This window comes from Plecotus auritus (assembly GCF_963455305.1).
Source record: "Plecotus auritus genome assembly, chromosome: 7".
Lineage (NCBI taxonomy): Eukaryota > Metazoa > Chordata > Mammalia > Chiroptera > Vespertilionidae > Plecotus > Plecotus auritus.
The window spans coordinates 72659140-72677040 of NC_137774.1; the positions used below are offsets into that span (position 1 = coordinate 72659140).

Here is a 17901-nt window from a genome sequence, read left to right on the forward strand (position 1 = left end):
GCTACTCTTTATGAGTAGAAGTTTTAAGGAGGTAGTGTTGGACTCAATATCATGAAGGAAGGTGTTTAAAAACAATCAGAGGGGCCAAAAATTAAAACAAACAGCCAGGCTAGGGAGTGAGCCAGTGGAGGTATTCAAGCAACAGACTGGAGGACTGCTGATTGACACTCTGTCAATGGGCTCATGCTGCATGAATAAATGGGTTCAGTTTGACTCTGGGGCTGATCCTATAAGCATCTATTTGACAGTCCTTGTGGATTTCTGAGTTGGTTTCCCCCAGAGAATGACTCAAATCTCTTCAACAGCTCCAGGACAGATACACAGCCCCTTCAAGGCATTCCGAGAAGAGCATCTCAGCCGTTCATTTGCATACCAATAACCTGGCAATTTGTTAAAATGCGGATTCTAATATAGAGAGCCTGGTATGAGGCTCCAATGTCTGCATTTCTTTTTAAAATATTTTTTAAAAAATTGATTTTAAAGAGAGAGGAAGAGGGAGAGAGAGAGAGAAAAACATCAATGTGAGAGCCAGTTGCCCCCCACACGCACCAGGGATAGAACCTACAACCTGGGAGTAGAGCCGGCAACCTTTCAGTGTGCTGGATGAAGCTCAACCAACTAAAGCCACACCGGCCAGGGTCCAATGTCTACATTTCTAACAAGCCACCTGGGAGTGCCCATGTTCCTGGTCTGAGGACTACACCTGGAGTAGGCAGAAAACTTCACTGATGAGGCAACATGAGTTCTAATAGGGAATTTGGTCATGTGTTCACACAGCTCCAGTCCTCCATGCCACCCTATGAACTAGAATTTATTGAGAGTCAGATGCCAGGGTGGACATTAGATATACTCCTTGAAAAGTCCTAATTATTCAATAAATTCTGATTATCTCTGTAAAGGATAGATAGCATGAGATTGGTGATTACAGAATCTCTAGAAAACTGAAAAATCAAAATCTCAACAACATAAGCCAAAAAGGTAACCAATGGTCTGAGATTCATTTCAAACAATCTCAGGTTAGCTCCACAAGTATTTCTGGTAGGTTCATAGAGACATCAATGAGAGAAGTCTGATAGTAAAAATGTGTGCACCAGGTAAGGTAAGCATCTGTGGGAAACCCTGCCCAGATAGCACACAGCCTTGGTGGCACAGGGCACATGCTCCAAGAGCGGGAACAGTTGGGTCTGAGATAGCCCCCAGGGGTCCTCACCACCTCAGTACGAATAGTCCCTCTCTCCCTGAATTACCTTGTTTGCACAGGAACTTCTGAGTCCTGTCAGATCCTGCCCTTACAGACATGTCAACTCTGCTGACACTGTCCATGCTGTTTAGAATATTCTATTGTTACTTTATTGAAATTGGGCTCCATTAAGCCTCACCCTCCAGCAAATCCCGGTCTTCTCTCCGCAAGGATTGCCAATACTAGTGACTTGTCTCTACCTTGTTCCTTTGAGTGATACCACTGTCACATCATTTTTAATGTAGATATTCTGACTCTGTAACCGACTTTAAGGTACTAGGATGATGACTCTGCATTTCTTCTCTATCACCTAAACCAGTGGTCGGCAAACAGCAGCTCACGAGCCACATGCGGCTCATGAGCCGCGGTTTGCCGCTCTGTTGACTAATGAGTTTGCCTACCACTGACAGACTCTCGATTCCAATAATTACAGGCTGTTGTTGTTCCTTGTGATTAAGCCCCTATCCCAGTGGTCGGCAAACTCATTAGTCAACAGAGCGGCAAACCGCGGCTCACGAGCCGCAGTTTGCCGACCACTGGCCTAAACCAAGTGTTCACACGGTTAAGCACAATTTGCTTTAGAAGAGTTGAAAAATACCAACAAACATTTACAGAAAAGATATTGTTGAAACTTGCTCACTCATCATATCAAACTCTTCTATAGTCACAACACTACTGTTAGAGCCCAAAGACTACACTCAAAGTTGAAACCTAATTTGAGAAGCATTTAATAATTTTTTAAATAGGAGCTTTCATGAAAAATTACTAAAACTTTGTACAAAGATAATCTAAATATTACCATGACTATAATAAAATCGCCCTGGTAACTCCTTACATTATGACTAGTAGAAACACTGTGGTTTACCACTTCAGAGAGCACGCACCAGATAAATTGTCACAACAGCCAGAGAGTTATAAGGATGTTAAAAAAAAAAAAAAAAAAACCCACAAAAAACCACATACATTTTTTTAAACAAAAACCACATTAATGTTTCTTAAAAAGAGAAATCACATAAAAGTTTACAATTGTCATGGTGATACATACTAAAAACAGAAGGTCCCAGGAAAGCCACACCCCAAATTAAAAGTTCAGAATGAAATCTTATCTCATTATTCATAGAATTAATACTGTACAACTACAAACTCGAATGAATATTTCAGCACTTAAAAAAGCCTATTACTGAAATGCATCCTAAAACACAAGAAATTGTAACCATCAAAAATACTAGTTTAAAAAATGGTTTTATACTAACTTAGAGGAAAAACAGACTGTATTCTACTAGAACTACTATCCCAAATATCTTGTTCTAGAATACCCAGATTCCTAGACTTTCAATTTATATGAAAGATGTCCTGGAAATTTTTATTAATTCAAATTTTGGTCAATCAATAATTAATTTAACACATTTTGGGAAGTGAGTTTGAAAGGAAACTTAGTATGACTCCTTCTCTGGAGAGGGAAGGAGAATAATGGGCCCATGACCCCTGGATGTCTCGTCTATGTGACATGGACACTGCTGAGCAGAGTCAGCTCACTAGATATCCTCTCAGGAGGGGGAGAGCTGGACTTAAAGGAAAAGCACCTGGGTTATCACCGGTGCTCCACTCTCGGACACTTAGGAACAACGAGCTTTTCCATCTTTCCTTGTACCACTCGCAAACAACCAGAAAGAAAAACAGCACACATTCTCCAGGTAGCAGTGGGGTCTTGAGGAAGATGATCAAGAATGAGAGGAATGAACATGTAACCACAAACAGGGGAGGGTGGCAAGATGGCACAGACAAAATGGAGGAAGACCAGAAAGACTGTGCCGTGCTCGAAGTCACAGGGAGCAGCTCCAGCCAAAGGGGTAACATGATATTGAAAAGCACGTCTGATCTGTCCAAACTGAGGGACACCCAAAGACCACTGTTTTACGTCTAAAATGACAGGAAAGAACTTGAAATTGGGAAGAGATGCTCATCTTTTTACTGCTCTGATGACTACAGGGAACCCCTGGGAGTCCCACACAAGCCTCCTGAGCTGGGATCACTGCTTAAATGGTCAATCAGCTAAAGGCTACAAAGATGACTCCAAAGACAACAAAGCAATGGGAATGATCAGAATGCAGCCAGTCTGGGGCAAAGACTCTCAATCTGTGCTGAATAACTTTTATGTTAATAGGACTGGGAACTGCAGCTCCATGGGGGATGGAAACCTCTTAAATGTCTACATGTGGGATTCTATACTGACCCGGCCTGACTGACTTATCTAGGACTTGGGGGTAAGAGGTTTCCAATTCCAAAAGAAGTGTCCTTTTATTTCCCCTGCTCCACCCCAAAGTCACTGCAATTAGTGACGCAACATTCAAATCCTCAGATACTGAGTATCTGTCAAGAAATAGGAAGAGTAGGTCACTTTGGTGATAATCCTTTCCCACTGTTGCCAATTCTGGTACAGGGGGGTGGAGGTGGCAGAGAATTAAATTCCAAAACAACCACGCCCACTGAGCACAATGAGACTGTCTACTCACTAAGCTTTGCTTCATCCTTTGTCACTGTATGTCTCCACTCACTACTATCCTTTGTGGTTAATAATTTCTGCCCTGCTTCCTACCTATGCTTATGTATTCTCTTCAGAAATAACTTATTTTCTCATCTCCAAGCTTCTCTACCCCCAATGCTCACTTACTTTGTTGGTTTCGCTTGTCACTGGCATTTTTCAAAGGGAGGCAAACAGGACAGTCATGTCGTGTGCAGTTCTTCCAATGAGAGATGATTTGTCGTGAAGATGCACAATGGGCAACTATGACCAGAAAAACAACGAGATGTTATTTTTCTATCCAAATCGTCACACTTTCAAATACACCTAAATTATAATGCCAGGTTCCATAAGAAAATGGTAACAAGGGTAACCATAACACAGTACAGGCAGTCCTCAACTTACAAACAGGCAGTTTTCCAAAAAGTTTGTAAGGCGACTGTTGAGAATTCCAAACAAAAACTTCCCATAGAAGCAATGTTATGAATGATGGTGATTAAGGTTCAGCCCACAAAACAAAAGCTATTTGACCTGAAGTACTAAACAACTGGGATGAAAGGTAGAATAAATAATTCTGTAAGGTCACTATTTAAAATAAAAATGTTTCATTATGTTTAAGGATGAAGCCATCGAAATACTCTTGTTGAAGAAATACAAATAGAGAAATGAGAAGTCTGTGGAGATTCTGAAGGGGCCCCCCTGGGCACTTTTCAAAGTACTTGAAAGGGTAATTAAACCTGGTTATTCTCAGTCTTTACCTTCAATCTTCCATATTAAGGCACTGATTTTTTTCTAAAGGTTTGGCATAACCCTCCTTCGGCTTCTCCATCAGTTTAAAGGTTATGCTAGGGACTCACAAATGTCATAAAGGGAGAGAGGGAGATCAGGTAGACAATCTCCCCAAGGTTTAGGAGCACAAGAGAGAAAAGGAAAGAGAATAAAGATTAGAGGAAAGTATAGCAGTTAGTAAGAAACACTTTCTTTGGTAGAATCAAAGGGTCTGCCACAGAAGAGGGGGAAGGGAGGCACATGGTGTACAAGTCACCACCGGGAGGGAGGAGGTGGCAGAGATGATATGGTGCACACAGTTCCCCAGGTCACGGATAGTCACCCAGGACAGCTTCCCTAGTATCCTGATTAGCCTCAAGACAAAAGTATGGAGGAGCAAGGCAGTGGCTTGACACACGACATAGTTGCAAGAGACATTATTGAGAAAAGGGTTTGTACATGCATGTGTGTGTGCTACATTGCCCAAAATAAAACAGTGCCCTAGACATTTATAATGAAGACTATGTTTAAGAAGTGACAAATATTTTCTGTGACAGAGGAAGGAGGAAAGGAACAAATGCAGGGCACAGCCTTATCCAGTAGAAGGTCACAGAATATTATTATAAAACCAAATCACCTTTCTCCTCAGTAATTAAGTGTTCCAGTGGTATCTGACAGGATGGTGTGTAAAGACGTAGGTTGCAAGAACCTTATAAGAGAGCTGGCTAATAACAAGGACAAATTTCATCCTAAGCTTTGCCAGTAGGATTTCAGAAAATGGCACTTACCTTGACAGGCTTTCCCAGCCTGACAGTGTGTCATGTGATTCAAAACATTTTTCATGGTTCGACAATGTGGGAGAGAACAGGCCCGAACCTCTCCGTTTGCTTGTTCTCGTCTCTGACATTTATGAGCGTGAAGCAGTAGAACCAGCTGCTGCTGTATCAGTTTGCGTTTTTCAGGATCTGCAGTCGGGCCCGTTGCAATTGCTTGTGTGGGTACAATTCCCACTGATGTTTGCATCTGAGACTAAAATAAAACAAATTAATAAACATTTAATAAGCTTTTAGAGTTCCAATTCATGTTCATTAATTATTTTTTAAACTAATGTTAAAGTTGATGGATATTGGCCACAGAGATAAGGCAGCCGGTGTGGTTTTCTTTAATTCATCAGACTTTAAGGAAGATAAAGAAGCAAAGAAATAAACCAACTGAAAAACAAGGCTGATTAAAGTTCACTGTGTATGACTGTCTCAGAGCAAGAAAATTATGCTTATTCTTAACTGTAGTAACCAAGACCCAACTCACTCTATAATATATACAAGAGCAGGGAAAGCTGTGTATTATCTTAGGTTAAACCATATGAAACTGTTGTTTTTGTAGGCCAAAATGGCCAAACATTGGCAATTTCATATGGTTCAACTTAACGGAAAAAATATCTGATGCAGCAAAAGAATCAGAGCCACCCTCTGGATTTCATTATCTTGTGACCAAAGGACAATACTTTCAGTATTCAATACCTGTCCTAAAAGAATAATACACACTTATCCTTAATAAGACCATCTAGTACAATTGCTAATGCTTATGAAATGCTTTGCCTTCCATTAAAATTTCCACTCAGATATCTGGACAATATTTTCAAAAAGTATTTGACGATCTGCTAAAGATACAGAAATAAGAGTTTAGTTGCTTTCATCCTTAAAAAATAATAAGCCAGACTGACTATACCTCTTAATTGCAAAGAAAATGGAAAAGGTGAGCGATGGAGTCTTATTCTTAGAAACTACCAACATTCTTCAGACAACTCTAGTATTCTGACACTAACACTCCCAACTTGATTTTATAACACTCTCTGCCTCCCCTTTGTACATCGTTACTCTGACTTTTCAAATTAAGAATCTGAAATTGTTGCTCAATGAGATGAAAGGGTTGTATGAACTCTAAGTGGCCTGAAATTCATGTTAGAAGTATCCTTAAACTCTAAAAACTTCTCTGCTTAGTCCTCATTGCCCTGGTGGGCACCAAGACTGGACAAAAAGTGCTTAGACAAGAACCTCCCTTTAAAAATACAGAACCAAAACTGTGATGTTGTAAATACCCCCAAAAGTAGAGCATAAATTTTATGCAATTTTGTTTGAAAAACAGTAAGAATAAAGGGACAAATCTCTCTTACCAGCTACCAAAATTACAAAACTACAGGTTTCTTTACATACATCTAGAAAAAGAAACATGTTCATTGATTCCAGTGTCACCTGAAAATACAAAAATAAATTCCAGACGAATTAGGGTGTATAAAAATAGGTTAAAATGGGAAAAACTATCTGAAAAAATAAAGAATATTTTTAGAATGAGGGCAAAAAAAAAAAAACTTAGAAAGACATAAAATTAAGGTTTAAAAAGGGAAAAATTGTGTGAAAAATTGTTACTTTTGAAAAGTGAAAACTGAGTCTAAAGTTAGGACCATTCTTAAAGCTCCTTATATACAGGGTGAGCAAAAGTAGACTTACAGTTTTGAGTACACAAAACAGAGTTTCTTCTTTGTTTTTTTAAAAAATCCTCACCTGAGGATATGCTTTTATTGATTTTAGAGAGGAAGGGAGAGAGAGAAATAATGATGTGAGCGAGTGCAACATGAAATGGTTGCCTCCTGTACACACCTGATAGGGGAGCAAAACTGCAACCTAGGTATGTGCCCTCACCAGGAACTGAATCCGCAACCTTTTTTGGTGTATGAGACAATGCTCCAACCAATTGAGCCACCTGGCCAGGGCAGTTTATTCTTATACTAAAAGCCCGATGCATGAAGATTCGTGCTAGAATGGGCTTCCTTTCCCTGGCTGCCGGCACCGCCTTTCCACTCTGGCCCAACCCCTTTCCACTCAGGCCCCAGAGCCACCTCTTTCTGCTCCAGCCCCGCCTTCCCACACTGCCTGGAGGCCTGCGTTGTCGCCATGGCGTCCTGCCCACCCCTGTCACTCGGTACCTGTGTAGGCAAATTAACCGCCATCTTTGTTGGGTTAATTTGTATATCACTCCTGATTGGCTGGTGGTGTAGCGGAGGTACGGTCAATTTACATGTATGTCTATTTTTAGGTAAGATTATTTTCCATACGAGGAACTGTAAACCTACTTTTGCCCCACCCTGTATGTTGCCAAATTGTTTTCCAGAAAGATTGCTTTACATCAAACTCAAAAATTAATTCAAAATGAATAAAAGACCTAAATGTGAGAGCTAAAACTATAAAACATTTAGAAAAAAATCATAGGAGTAAATCATATGACCCTGGAGTAGGTAATGGATTCTCAGATATGTCATCAAAAGCCCAAACAACAAAAATATATTGAACTTTATTAAAATTAAAAATTGTGCCCTGGCCAGTGTGGCTCGTCCCATGCACTGAAAGGTTGATGGTTCTATTCCTAATCAGGGCACAAGACCAGGTTTCGAGCTTGATCCCAAGTTGGGAGCATGCAGGAGGCAGCCGATGGATGTTTTACTCTCACATGGATGTGTTTTTTGTTCTCTCTCTCTCTCTCTCTCTCTCTCTCTCTCTCTCTCTCTCTCTCTCTCCCTCTCTCCCCCTCTCCCTTCCTCTCTGTCTAAAAAAATCAATTTAAAAACATTTAAAAATAATTAAAAATTGCTATGCTTCAAAGGACACTATGGAGAAAGTGAAAGACAACCCAAAGAATGAGAGAAAATATTTGCAAATCATAGATGTAATAAGGAACTTATATCTAAAACATACAAAGAACCCTTTCAGCACAATGATAAAAAAAAACAATCTAATTTAAAAATGGATAAAAGATGTGACTAGATACTCAACACCATTAGCCATTAAGAAAATGCAAATCAGAACCACAATGAGATACCACTTTGCACCCACCAGGTGCAAAAAAAGACAGTAACAAGTTTTGGTGAACACGTGGAAAAACTGAAACCCTCATACACTACTGGAATGTCAAACTGAGCAGCCACTTTAGAAAACAATCTGGAAATTCATCAAAGGGTTACACCTTGAGTTACCATATGACCCAGCAATTACCCTCTGAAGTATACATCCACAGTAACTGAAAACATATGTTTACACAAAAACATGTACACAGGGTCAGAAAGAGATATGACAACAAATGAAGGATTAGAGAGATGTGATGTCGCTGTCTTTGAAGATAGATGAAGGGAAAGAACTATAAGCCAAGGAAAAATAAGAAGCCTCTGGAATCTGAGAAAGGATTCTCCCCTAGAGCCTGTGACGCCTTGATTTTAAGAGTATAGGACTTTGCCTAGCAATGAAGCTCACTGGTTGAACATCTACCTATGAACCAGGAGGTCACAGTTCGATTCCCGGTCAGGGCACATGCCCAAGGTTGCAGGCTCAATCCCCAGTACGGGCGTGCAGGAGGCAGCCAATCAATGATTCTCTCTCATCATTGATGTTTCTCTCTCTCCCTCTCCCTTCCTCTTGAAATCAATAAAAATATATTTTTAAAAAAGAGTATATGACTTTTAATCTACAGAACTGTAATATAATCAATATATGTTATTTTAAACCACTACAATTGTGGTAATTTGTTAAAGCAGCAGAAAACTTATACATTCTTAGAAAGACCATGACTCCCAATTCTCTATACTCTTCCTGTGCTGTTTTTTTCATAGCCCCAAACATATCTGCCATTTTGCTATATATTTGCTATTATTTGATGTCTGTCCCCAGTAAATTACAAAAGGCAGAGTTTGTCTGCTGTGTCCACAGTACCTAGAGATGTACCTGAACAAAAAGGACACACAAAAACAAACAAAAATGTGTACAGAAATGTTTGTAGCAGCATTATTCATAATAGCCAAAAAAGCAGAAACTTTCTCAAATGCCTGTTGACACATGATAAAACACAAACTATGAAAACATTATGGTAATTCAGTGATTTTCAATTGTTGTGCCATGGCAGGCACACTGATATGCCTCAAGAAATTAAAAAAAAAAAAAGCAATACCTGACTATTTAGTCAGGGGTACGAATCTCTTTTTCCTTAAATTGTCAACAAAACAAAACACAACAGCCAACACAACAATGGCCATCCGGTGTGAATGAATCAAAATTATACCTATTTTTTTTTTTTGTCAGATGGGCAAAAAATGTATTTTTTGGTATGCCACAGAATTTTAGTAATTAGTTTATGTGTGTCATGAGATGAAAAGGGTTGAAAATCATTGTGCTAAGTGAAAATAGCCAGCCACAAAAGAGCACAAATTGTGTAATTCCATTTCTATAAAATGCCCAGAGTAGATAAATGCACAGGGGCAGGAAACAGATTAGTAGCTGCCTCCAGCTGAGGGATCAGGGGAAATGGTGAGTAACTGTTAATACTACAGGGTTTCTTTTTGGGGATGAAACTTTTCTAAAATTGACTGTGAAGATGATTGCCAAATACCATTAAACTGTATACTTTAAAGGGGTGAACTTAAATCTATAATAATAAAGGTGTAATATGCTAATCAGACCAAACAGCCGGACAACCTCCCAGACAAAGCCAGGGCTGCAAGGGCCGAGCCCCTTGCATGAATTTTGTGCATCGGGCCTCTAGTTGTATATAAATATATCTCAAAAAAGCTGCTTAAAAAAGTTCTATCCAATTTTTAATCGTTAAAGAATTAAAACTAAAACAAAAGGCATTTTTTACCTATCAACATGATCAAGAGAAAAATACAATAATTGGTATTGATGATAATATAGAGCCGTGGTTGGCAAACTGCGGCTTGCGAGCCACATGCGGCTCTTTCACAAAATACCATGGCCTGGGTGAGTCTATTTTGAAGAAGAGGCGTTAGAAGAAGTCGGAAGTTTAAAAAATTTGGCTCTCAAAAGAAATTTCAATCATTGTACTGTTAATATTTGGCTCTGTTGACTAATGAGTTTGCCCACCACTGATATAGAGAAACAGTAATTCTCAGGCACTTTGGTGATAATGCAATTTAGTATGGCTTTGGAGAGCAACATATATATAAAAAAATGTGCATTTCTTTTACTCTAGTAGTTCCACTTCTTATGATTTATTATTAGGGAAGCAACTATAAACTAGTGCACTAAAATCTATGTGCAAAGACAGGCATCATGCCTTGATTAAATCACCAAGAATTGGAAAACTCCTAAATGCCTTTCAAAGGTAGACTAATTAAACAAATTATGGCAACAGACCTAATGAAATAATATGCAGTCATGAAAAATAAGTGGGACCTCAAGAGATCCCAGTCACAGCCATGTGGAGCAAAAGAATGGCCCAGCTGAGGCCTGCCCAAATTCCTGACCTACAAAAAATTGTGAGATATAATAAAGTGATTATAATAATAACAATAATATATTAGACCATTATACTTCCATGAAAAGCTGTCTCTAACATATTGAGATAAAAAAGGTTACAGAATAGTACCATAAAGTCAGTTTTTTCTTTATTAACTTTATATATGTCTGTATCTGTTCTTAGAAAACTCTATTATCTGGGGGTTATCTTTGGACAGGATCATGTATTGTTTGAATGTTTTACAATAAGCATCTACTATTTAAAAAAAATTCTGCTTTTGGGGAAAAAGAATTCCGAAAAATCAGTAGAAAATGATAAAGAATTAAAGATAAAAAATAAAACTGTAAAGATACTAGAAGGTAATTAAGAGGAATATTTTGTAATGCAAAGGTGGTAAAGACTTTCATCAAAAAAATATAAAGCAGTGGTTCCTAACCAATTCCCAGTAAAAACCTCTTCAAATACAAATTTCCCATTCTTCCTTCCCAGAAACTGTAATTGGAAAATCTACAGTGCAGCCAGAAGCAGTTCTACTTGTTCAAGTTCCATAGAGGATGCATTACTAATTTTAGCTTTATACTTTTCCCAGATTTTCCAAAATGAACATGCATGTACTTTTACAATGAGGATAAGACAAAACATTTAAAGAAAAGGACCCACAGGTGGTTCTGATGCAGTGTTGGGCCATACCATAAAGGGAAGTGCAAGGACAGACTACAGGAGAATTTACACTTTCTTCCAGGACCAAAGCATAAAGGCTATCAACAACAAAACAAAACACAAAAAAACAAAAACAAAAATACTAGGAAAAAATAATGAACACACAAGATAAAGCAAGTTAATAACATAGGTATTATTTCTCTTTGTCCTCTTGGACAGTCTTTATTTCTCAAGTACTTTGTGCTGAACTCTGTGCTCAGTGCTCATTTAATCCAATCTCCAAGGGAGAAACTAACTCAGGGCCAGCACCACCTTATAGGAGAGGTAACTGAGGCCCAGACCAGGTGGTATGCTCAGTGATGGAGCAGGAAGTCTGGTAGTAGAGCCCCCACCCTTATCCTCTCTGCTACCCACCTTGACAGAGGCCTGGATCACCTTGCTTTATTCAAGTGTTCTAAGAGACTCTAACAGAAAAACGGGCAAAGGACAGGAACTAAACAACTCAAAAAAGAAATATGTATGTCTCTAAACATAAGTACTTTAATTTTTACCAGTAATTTAAAAAATTATAAATCAAAGTAATGAGACAACACTACCTTCTGCTATCAAAGCCCAACCAACCTCAGGAGCATCTCGTAATGCTAGTGATCTGGTTCGTGGCTTTTGTTGGAAGGCAATATCCATCCAAAGCCTTAAAATATATAAAATATGCATTTCTGGCACTCCAATAAGCTCACGTGTAATTCCTAATCAGGGAAAGAGAAGCTAACATGGCAAGGAAGTCACACTGATTCAACCGTGACTCCCCCGACATGCTAGCATTTTGAACCATGAGTAACAGCAGGTGAACACAAAGCACACTGACCCAGTGACTGTGGGGGTACAGCCCACTCACCCAATCCCATCTTCACTAGATTTGGCCACTACTCTTTGCATGTATCATTTGTCACCACAGCTCAACCATCATTTGCCCATGTCCATCAAATGATCTTGAAAGACAAATCTTTTATGTTTCTGTGGTCTTCCATAATTTTTAAAGGAATCTAACGTGCTTTCAAAAAATATGTTTTTATTAATTTCAGAGAGAAAGGGAGAGGGAGAGAGATAGAAACATCAGTGATGAAAATCATTGATCTGCTGGGGATCAAGACCACAATCCCGGGCATGTACCCTGATAAGGGACTTGAACTGTGACCTCCTGGTTCATGGGTCGATGCTCAGCCATTGAATCACACCAGCTAGGCTCTAACGTGTACTTTTATTAGAAATGCTATTGTTACACAAGTTTGTATAATCAACACCATCCCCATTTTTCTATATGGCCTGTATTCCATCCTAAGAACATAATCATAGATGTACACAGGAGTACATACTGTATAATAATTTATCCTGGCATTCTTCCTAGAAAAATAAGTTATTTTCCATTAAGTATATAAGACTAGGTTATAATGTCTGCAAAGGACTCCAGTGCAAACAGTAAGAAGCAGAACTTGACCAAGACAGAATGGGGGATGAAAGTGTTTCCTCTTGCCACATAAGAGGAACCACTGCCCCAAATCCACATCGGGCTAGTATCCCTATAGATGGCCCTTCAGGACAGCATGGCCCCAAATTTCACGTCACTAATGGGGTACAGACCCACACTCTCCTGACATCCTTTCTCTGGCCCACCTGGAAACCTTACTTCTTCCCAAACTCCAGTTAAAGTAGAAAATGATACCCAAGTGAACACCAGTTGGGACAGGGATTGCTCTGCAGTATTTGCTTCTTCTGATTCCCCCAGAAGGGCCCCTAGATCAGCTGGGTATGAAAAGCTTTGCAGTCTTAAAATAAAGAAAATACTCATTAAATATACACAGCTATCTAACTGGGAAGAAGTGATAATCACCTTTGAGATGATAAAGATCAACTGGTAAGAAACAGCTATTTTAGATGGGTGGTATAATGCCTCTTGTGCTTTCTTCTTTTTGCTTGGTGCTTATTGACTTTTTTAAAAAATAAGATTACCTTACAATTTAAGATTTAAACTCAATAGGAAAATAACTTAAAATTATCTTAAGTTGGAACAAAATGATTTCTAAATAATCTTCCAAATCAGAACACTGTGATCTTACAGTGGAAAACAAATGGCTAAGTCAAGAAAGAAAACTCTCACTGGGTGCGATAAAGAGCAAAGGTAGGGGGACTGATAAATGGACAGACACCCCCCCCTCCACCAACTCACTACACCCTGTCCCCAAATCCTTCCTTCTGAACTGGAGAGTTGGACTGCCAAGGAGGGGTGAGTGGTTACCTGCTACTGCACAAAGAAACCCTACAAGGTAGAAGGTACTGAATCAATTCCAATGGCCAATCAGACCAGCAGGTCTCAACTGAATTAAGGGGTCTTAAAAGGCACCAGGCCCATTGACCAAATAATCATTTCAGAAGAATTACCAATTTACTAAAAACTTTTAAGGAATATTCTTCTTGTATACCATCCTATATAATAAAAGGCTAATATGCAAATTGTCCCCTCGACCGGGAGTTGCAGGGAGGGGGGGGCAGAGGGCTGACCCACCAATTGCCCACGGTCCCTCCCCTGGGCTGGCCTGATCCCACCCGTGCACGAATCCATGCACTGGGCCTCTAGTCCTATATAGTAAAAGGCCAATATGCAAATTGACCAAACGGTGGAACGACCGGTCGCTATGATGCACACTGATGACCAGGGGGCAGACGCTCAGTGCAAGAGCTGACCCCTGGTGCACTCCCACAGGGGGAGCATCGCTCAGCCAGAAGCCCTGAGCCAGGCTCACAGCTGGCGAGCACAGCGGTGGTGGCGGGAGCCTCTCCCACCTCCACGGCAGTGCTAAGGATGTCCGATTGCCAGCTTAGGCCCACTCCCTGGGAGCGGGACTAAGCCTTCAGTCGGACATCCCTCAAGGGCTCCCAGACTGCAAGAGGGCGCAGGCCAGGCTGAGGGACCCCCCCGCCCGCCCCGGTGTACGAATTTCATGCACCAGGCCTCTAGTCAATATACACTGAGTGACCAGATTATTATGATCTCTGAACGCATAATAATCTGGCTACTCAGTGTATATCCTATATAATAAAAGGCTAATATGCAAATTGTCCCCTCGACCAGGAGTTCGACCAGCAGACAGGCCAGCCAACTGCCCACGTCCCCTCCCCCTGGCCAGGCTGGCCGGACCCCACCCATGCACAAATTCATGCACCGGGCCTTTAATACATATACACACACACACACACACACACTGAGTGGTCAGATTATTATGCGTTCAGAGATCATAATAATCTGGCCACTCAGTGTAAGGCTTAACCTGTTCAGTCAGTTCATGCCTTGATTCCTCAGTGAAGAGAGACAGGAGACAGAAAATTATGAGAAAATAGGACAAACAAGGGGAGGGGGGGAGGGAGACAGGATAGGAAAACCTTCTGAAGTACTGCAGTGGACACAAAGACCAACAAAGTAATCCCACTCCACAGAGGGATGGCTAGGCATCAGGTCACTCATACTGTAGTGAACAGTGGCTCTGAAAACATTCTACATTAACAATTTTCTTTTCTTTTTAAAAAAAGTATATTTTATTGATTTTTTTATAGAGAGGAAGGGAGAGGGGTAGAGTTAGAAACATCGATGAGAGAGAAACATCAATCAGCTGCCTCCTGCACACCCCCCACTGGGGATGTGGCCACAACCAAGGTACATGCCCTTGACTGAAATTGAACCTGGGACCCTTGAGTCCACAGGCCGACACTCTATCCACTGAGCCAAATGGGTTAGGGCGACATTAGCAATTTTTAACCTTTTTTTATCTCATGGCACACATAAGCCAATTACTGAAATTCTGCGGCACACCAAGAAAATATTTCTTGCTCATCTGACAAAAAATATAGGTGTAATTTTGATTTATTCACACCACACGGGTATTATTTGTGTTAGGTATTGCTTGTTTTAAAAATTCTTATGGCATTCTAGTTGAAAATCATTGTTCCACATCAAGGTTAGCCCTAGACAGTATTGCTCAGTGGACAGTGTTGGCCTGTGGACCAAAGGGTCCCAAAAAGGGTCCTGGGTTCAATTCCAGTCAAGGGCATGTACCTTGGTTGTAGGATCCTCACTGGCCTGGGCTCTAGTCAGGGCTCGTGCAGGAGGCAACTAATCAATGTTTCTCTCACATCAATGTTTCTCTCCATCTTTCCCTCTCTCTTTCACTCTGCCTAAAAGTCAATGGAAAAATAAACTAACTAAACTAACTAAATAAATACACAAATCTGCATATTCCAGTGTCAGAGAGAGAACAAACCTATCTATTTGGTAATTATCCTGAATTGCTTTATAGGGAATTAGGCGACATACATTGGGAAACTGATAAAGAAAAAAACTGAAGTTTTGCAAATAGTGACCACAAAAACAGATCCATCACCCTTCCTTTAAGACAGCGATTTTCAACTGGTGCGCCGCAAGAATTTTTAAAACATGCAATTAACTGACTATTTAGTCAGGGGCACTGACTTCTCAAAACTGCTGTATATCTATATTTTTGTCAGATCAATAAAAAACAATATATTCTTTGGTGTGCTGTAGAATTTTAGTAATTAGTTTATGTGTGCCATGTGATGAAAAAGGTTGAACATCCCTGCTCTAAGAGCGTCTGAACCAGCATGACTGGGTGGGGCCCAGGAACCAGTCACTCTGATGCAGCATGGGTCCACAGACACACTTTGGGTGGGGCCCAGGAACCAGTCACTCTGATGCAGCATGGGTCCACAGACACACTTTGAGAAACAAAATTAACTCTGAGATGCACAGTTAACCCTGTAAGAGTCATGGCTAATGGCTTGCCACCCATCTGCTGCCAATGGCACTGTCCCAGATATGTTATTCTGGCAGGACACAGAAGATAATTCTATATAAACCTCCCCTGCATGAACAGACGTCCACCAGTCCCACTTTCCTTCCATTTAGAGACCTGAACTGGTAGCTGCCTGGGAGCCTCATCCAAATTTTTCATGTCAATTCTCTAACACACAACTGAAACAAATCTTAACACCACTCTCATGAGCAATCTTATAAATAAAGAGCTAATATGCTAATTAGACTGGACAGCATAACGACCTTCCGGGATGACCTTCCGGGAACAACCAGTGCGTGGGGGGCAGGGTTGTGAGGCAGCCGGGGCTGCGAGGGCCAAGCCCCTTGCACGAATTTCGGGCATCAGACCTCTAGTTTTAAATAAGCAGCACTCCTGATAAATCTCCTGTGTTACAACTTTAATAACGGTGAAATCTCCATAATGTAATCCTTGAAAAAAAGTCACACATAAGAACTTCCTATGAGAAATTACCCTTGTTGGAGACCACATCCTGGGCCCAACAGGAGACTCCCTGGGAGAACCTGATGATGAGGCTCCTTTGGGCACCGAACACCCAACTTTCTCAGATTAAACCCAAGATGTGTCCCACTTCCAAACAATGCTCCTTTAAAAACAACCCGGACCTGACTGTCATGAAGGTCAGCAATAACCTAACTCAGTGGTCGGTAAACTGCAGCTCTCGAGCCACATGCAGCTCATGAGCCGCGGTTTGCCGCTCTGTTGACTAATGAGTTTGCCGACCACTGTCATATACTACCCTTTACCTCTTTGCACACAATATGCCACAATTGCCTAATCCTCACAGCTTCCAACTACACGGTAACATTTAGTTTAGTCCAGTGGTCGGCAAACTCATTAGTCAACAGAGCGCGGCAAACTGTGGCTCGCCGACCACTGACCTAACTGACAACTCAATCCCATCTGGAGCACCAGTTTTCCTCCTTCCTACAAACACTCCCTCATTCTGTGTTAAGATGTTTTCTGATGAAAATGGAAGGACAGTGTCACCAGGAATCAGGTGGCCTCATCTTTCAGAGGACTGCCTCGGAACTACTTCTCCTTCCTCACTTTGCTGCATGCCTCTCCTTTGAGACAGCCCATTAGACCTCAACCCCAATCCACAGAAAGATGACATAATCCTCCCCTGCCCTCAAACTTGCTCCTGTTCTTTTGTCAGTAAAATTTATTATTTATTTATTTTTTTTAAATATATCTTTATTGATTTCAGAGAGGAAGAGAGAGGGAAAGAGATAGAAACATCAATGATGAGAGAGAATCATTGATTGGCTGCCTCCTGCACGTCCCCTATTGGGGATCAAGCCCGCAACCCAGGCATGTGCCCTTGACCAGAACTGAACCTGGGACCTTTAGTCCGCAGGCTGACACTTTATCCATTGAACCAAACCACTGAGCCAAACCAGATAGGGCAGTAAAATTTAAACACCTTTAAAATTCTTCTATCCATGTAAGCTGTCCTGGAAAGCTGTACAGTGAATATATGTTTAATAGTGTTGTAGAGCAATTAAAAGAGCATA

At 40.7% G+C, this 17901-nt stretch overlaps 1 protein-coding gene across 5 annotated transcripts in view; it reads right to left on the minus strand.

The window, feature by feature from the left end:
- Positions 1-17901, minus strand: part of CREBBP (CREB binding lysine acetyltransferase) — a 158396-nt gene that overhangs the window by 66239 nt on the left and 74256 nt on the right. For 3 of the 5 annotated variants that reach the window (XM_080680087.1, XM_080680091.1, XM_080680089.1), the window contains 2 exons: positions 5318-5558; positions 3912-4025 (listed from right to left, as the gene is read on the minus strand). In XM_080680087.1, the coding sequence (XP_080536213.1) occupies positions 3912-4025; positions 5318-5558 (355 nt within the window). The remainder of the gene's footprint in view (positions 1-3911; positions 4026-5317; positions 5559-17901) is intronic. The other 2 variants (XM_080680090.1, XM_080680088.1) reach the window with 1 other exon arrangement.